The following is a 2,729-nucleotide window of genomic DNA, read 5'->3' on the forward strand; positions in this document are numbered from 1 at the left end:
GCATTATTCTTCCGACATCTGATTTCTTTTTAATTATAGGAAATTCGTTTTTCTACGGTACATAAACCTTTATGTGTCCACGTCGTATCACGAGGATCTACATATTTATTTTAATAGATTTGAATCGTGGAGCAGCCGCATTATAGGAGAGAGGCGCGGTGAAACGAGACGAGATTTACGAGTCAGGTGAGTAAGTAAGGAAAGTGATTGTGTACTCACGATGGCCGCTGCGATGCAACACTATCATCCTGCTGTGCCTGAGGGAATTCCTCGTGGGCGTGTGCCGACCCGCAATTTGCGCCGCTGCCAGATTAACGGGAACCGTGGTTGACAAACAATTGGCCATCGACGGTGCACGACCCAGCTCCTTCTCCTTCTCGGATCGATAGATTTTCCCGATATTCCCCGTCGACACTGCACCTATCGCAGTAAATTGCATCGTCGTTACCTGCTCAGACGCCACTTAGCCCGAAGTATTCGTACTTCCTCGGGAGCCAAAGTTCTTGCATACGTTCTCAGGGAATTAGGATAAATATTAAACGAGTCTAGACCGGAGAGTCTGGTTCGAATTTTCAACTCTCAATAATTAACGAGTGTTCGGAATTACGGTAGTTGTATTAAGGAGTGTGTAATTTTTTTTTTTTAATTATATAGATAATTAGAAAGCGCTTTGTTTTCCCAACCGGTGGCCTGGCGCAGGAACAAAATGAAATTCGAGAAAGTTTGCTCGAATACCTAGCGCTGGCAAACTGACGACCGAATTTCACCCGCGACCGTTCTATTTTCAGCTGAATAACTTTCCTAGGATAGTGCGGTGGTACATCCGACATCGTCCGATTGCCTTGATTAAAAATTCTTATTTCGATTATCGCTTCGATAAATTGCATCGCATGCAGTCTCGCCGTCGATCTTTGCCCACGGAATTATATCTTAATTTTAAAGATCGATCGAGAAGGATCTGAGACTTGCCGGTGACTTTGGTGCTGTGGATTTTCGACACGTTCCCCGCGCTCACGGCGCTGCTCACTCTGTTGTTGTTGTTATTGTTAATGTTGTTGGCCGTGGCCATCGACGAGCCGATACCGTTGTCGCGAACCTGACTTAAATTGTCGGCGCTCAGGGCGGAAGTCACGCAAGGTGCTACCATCGGCACGTCCTGTGGAAAAGAAAAACGTTCGCCTTAAATGGGTCACCTTTCGCTTCGTCAGATTCGATACAAATTACTGTCGAATGGTCCCATTTACGAACTTCGAGATTAATAAAAACTTATATAGATAAAATCAGGTTTTGGAATCGCTGAACAGATTTCATTTAGTTATGCACGCTTGAGTTCCTGCGCATCGCATGTTGCGGTCACTATCATTTCTCGTACGATTAAGTTCGTGGTCAGGCAACCAGTGACACCAACTCTTGTTTGCGTTTGACAATGAAATAATTCTAAAGCCGTCGACTGTGCATGTTATATTAATTTATATGAAAAAGAACGATGTAAAAATTCAAAGTATAACTTAAAATTCTACATAAATTCGAATGATCTTTGTAAACTGTTCTCCAACTGATTTCACCTAGATTATTCCGTTTTGATTTACTTATGTAATATCAGCTTCCTGGGACAAATTGTGTAAGAACTGGAAGGTAAACAATGACACGTGGCACTGGCGATGAAGCTCACCTTGAAATTATCGTAAAAGCTGACAGGACGGCTCCTTGGCGCGTACTGAATCTCTTCGTCGGGTACGTCGGGTTGCATCGTGCTACCACAATACACCGGGCCTAAGGGCTGCGCGCGCACCTCGCTGGCCATCCTTCTTCCTTTTTTCCCACTTCCGGTGTCTGCCGTTCACGGTCGTACATTAATTATTGTTATTTTTACAACAAAAACGTTTTTTATATGATATGAAATACGCATTTGCGATTGGTTTTTCTAGTCTAATTTATAAATTCGATTAACCGTACGGAGTGCTACGAAACGAGACAATATCCGATTTTCCGAGCAGCGGCGAACCGCGACGAAAAATCGAGATAAACGTCGCCTTTCACTCGAGGAAAGATTTAAATTCCTGGGAAATGGTTTAACGCTCGTACCAGGAGGTTTCGTGTCGGCTCATATCATCGTCAAGGTTTCACCTCGCGGAGAAACTACGCCTGTTTGATCTTCAGACCGCGGATCGTTCGACTTCCGGTGAACGCGACTGCCGCGGGCCTGCGTTCTGCGAATATTCGATGGACCGTTGGGGGAATTTCTCTTGATCCACGACGACACGTCGTAAGTCACGCGCGCCTCCCCTCTAGGCCTGCCCGCTGGAGAATCGTTCCTCGATTTCTCTGATGTTCCATCCACGCGACCGGTCACGTGTCCCAGCTATCGGTCACCCCGTAAACGTCTGAAAAGTGAAGGGAAATCGTGAACCTGGGAATTATTCGCGTCGGTTTCCGATCAGATCGATCTGTATCAATTACTCGAGGGTAACGGTATTAATTTTTAATTCGCAATCGTTCGTCGTCGAATGGATTGGGCAACGCGTTCTCGAAATCCGATGGTATCCGGGTAATTTGATTCCGCGTGGATTTCGTAGCTAATTAGTCGACTGCAGATTTTATGCGAAACGAAATATTCGCGACATCAATTTATTAAATGAAATATCGATCGTCGTTTCTTTTATCTTATTAAATAATTTCTGATATTCTCCATAATTTTTCACATTTGTTATCGTTTCCGGATTCCATTT

General features: G+C 44.4%; 1 protein-coding gene across 1 annotated transcript in view; it reads right to left on the bottom strand.

Annotated features, from left to right (window-relative positions):
- The window catches only part of LOC108628022 (uncharacterized), a 16,260-nt gene that overhangs the window by 6,810 nt on the left and 6,721 nt on the right, over positions 1-2,729 (bottom strand). Inside the window, exons 2-5 of the mRNA XM_018029661.2 lie at positions 2,086-2,384; positions 1,673-1,833; positions 970-1,156; positions 220-420 (exon numbers count right to left, since the gene is read on the bottom strand). Coding sequence (XP_017885150.1) covers positions 220-420; positions 970-1,156; positions 1,673-1,804 — 520 coding nt within the window. The 5' untranslated portion in view covers positions 1,805-1,833; positions 2,086-2,384. The remainder of the gene's footprint in view (positions 1-219; positions 421-969; positions 1,157-1,672; positions 1,834-2,085; positions 2,385-2,729) is intronic.

The sequence above is a fragment of the Ceratina calcarata genome, unplaced genomic scaffold (assembly GCF_001652005.2).
Source record: "Ceratina calcarata isolate Rehan_Ccalc_2016 unplaced genomic scaffold, ASM165200v1 scaffold493.2, whole genome shotgun sequence".
Classification (NCBI taxonomy): Eukaryota; Metazoa; Arthropoda; class Insecta; order Hymenoptera; family Apidae; genus Ceratina; species Ceratina calcarata.